The 1,916-nt window shown below is 68.3% G+C and overlaps 1 protein-coding gene across 1 annotated transcript in view; it reads right to left on the bottom strand.

The window, feature by feature from the left end:
- Positions 1–1,905, bottom strand: part of LOC107199524 (mitogen-activated protein kinase kinase kinase 11-like) — a gene marked incomplete at both ends in the record, with an annotated part of 4,353 nt that extends 2,448 nt beyond the window's left edge. The window contains 3 exons of the mRNA XM_015616840.2: positions 6–172; positions 400–580; positions 1,383–1,905. Coding sequence (XP_015472326.2) covers positions 6–172; positions 400–580; positions 1,383–1,905 — 871 coding nt within the window. The remainder of the gene's footprint in view (positions 1–5; positions 173–399; positions 581–1,382) is intronic.
- Between the last annotated feature and the right edge of the window lie 11 nt (positions 1,906–1,916).

Raw genomic sequence — 1,916 nt, 5'->3', positions numbered from 1 at the left:
CAGACCCCCCAGCCCCCCCGTACCTGCCATGAGCTGGGCGAAGGGCGGGGGGCAGGTGGATGGGATGGGCAGGGTCAGTTTGTTCACGGCCACCCCGTAGGCCACGGCCAGGCCATCGATGCCCCGGTACGGCACCTCCCCGGTCAGCAGCTCCCACAGCAGCACCCCGTAACTTTGGGGGGCAGGACGAGGGGGTCAGACCCCCTCAGATCCCCCCAAAACCACCCCACAAACATCCAGGTACCCCGTGAGGCACCTGGACACCTCCCAGACCTGCAGCTCCGTGACCCCGCAAAGTCCAGGTAACCCCAAATCCCCCACCCAAGGGGTTTGGGGACCCCAAACTCCACCCCAGCCCGGAGATTCCTCCCTGCCGGGACCCCCAGGACCCTTCCCCACCTCCAGACGTCGCTGCCCTTGGAGAAGGTGGATGCCCGGATGACCTCGGGGGCCATCCAGGCGTAGGTCCCGGCCGCGCTCATCTTGGTCGTTCGCTGCCACTCCCGGGCCAGGCCGAAATCGGTGATTTTCAGCGTTTTCCCACTCACGTCGTCCCCCACAACGGGCTGTGCCAGCAGCACTGCGGGGCCACGGGGTCAGGGACCCCCCAAACAACACCTGGGGTCTCCTCCCCCCCGGGAAACCTCGGCCTCTGCATCCCCCCCCACCCCGCTGGGGACAGCCAGGACCCCCGCCCTGGGGACAGCAGAAACGTCCCAGGGTGAGGATTCCAATCCAGGACACCCATTTGGGGTCCCTCAGCTTCCACATCACTGGGGACCCCAATGTCTGGGACCCCCAACCTCTGGGACCCCCCCACTGTGGGGACCTCAGTGTTTGGGATTCATCACCCTGGGCGTCCCAATAACTTGGAGCCCCCACCCTGGGGACCCTTGGACACCACCTTGGGGACCCCAATGTCTGTGATCCCCCACCCTGAGGACCCCAATTCCTGGGATCTCCCCCACCCTGGGGACCCCAATGTCTGTGATACTTCACCCTTGGGACCCCAATGTCTGAGATCCCCCACCTTGGGGACCCCAATTCCTGTGATCCCCCACTCTGGGGACCCCAATTCCTGGGATCTCCCCACCCTGGGGACCCCAATGTTTGGGATCCCCCCCTCTGGAGACCCCAATTTCTGTGATTCCCCCATGCTGGGGACCCCAAATTCCTTGGATCTCCCACCCTGTGGACCCAAATTTCTGGGATCCCCCACTCTGGGGACCCCAATTCCTGTGATCCCCCACCCTTGGAGACCCTTGGGACAGACACCCCACCCTGAGACCCCCCCAACCTCTGCGACCCCCACACCTCCAGAACCTCACCGTTCCGGACCCCCTCCCACCCTGCCCCATCCCAGACGCCCCCTCCCATCTCACCATTGCTGGATTTGAGGTCCCGGTGGATGAGGGGCACGGGGGTCCCGGAGTGCAGGTACCGCATCCCCCGCGCCACCTGGCGCGCCCAGTCCAGCAGGACGGCGGGGGGGACCCTGCGGCCGGCCAGAGCCCTGGACAGCGGCCCCCCGGCCGCGAATTCCATCACCAGGCACAGGTGGGGGGGCTCCAGGCACACGGCTCGCAGGGCCACCACGTTGGGGTGTCGCAGGCGGGCGTAGAGCCTCGCCTCCCGCCTGAGGCTGGCAGCCCCCGCAGCCCCCGCGTCCCCCCGAGCCGCCTTCACCGCCACCACCTGGCCCCGCCACGTCCCGCGGAAAACTCGGCCGAAGCCCCCGGCCCCGATCACCTCCTCCAGCCGCAGCTCCCCGAAAGCCGCCCGGGCCGGTTCCCAGCCCCCCGGAGGGGATGGGGAGCGGGAGCCCCCCGGGGATGGAGGGGAGGGAGAGCGGGACCCCCCCGGGGAAGGGGGGGACGGGGAACGGGAGCCCGCCGGGGATGGAGAAGGGGAGCGGG

The sequence above is a fragment of the Parus major genome, unplaced genomic scaffold (genome assembly GCF_001522545.3).
Source record: "Parus major isolate Abel unplaced genomic scaffold, Parus_major1.1 Scaffold925, whole genome shotgun sequence".
In the NCBI taxonomy this organism is placed as follows: Eukaryota; Metazoa; Chordata; class Aves; order Passeriformes; family Paridae; genus Parus; species Parus major.
Note: the sequence above shows the minus strand (reverse complement) of the source record. Positions and strands in the feature narration are given on the sequence as shown.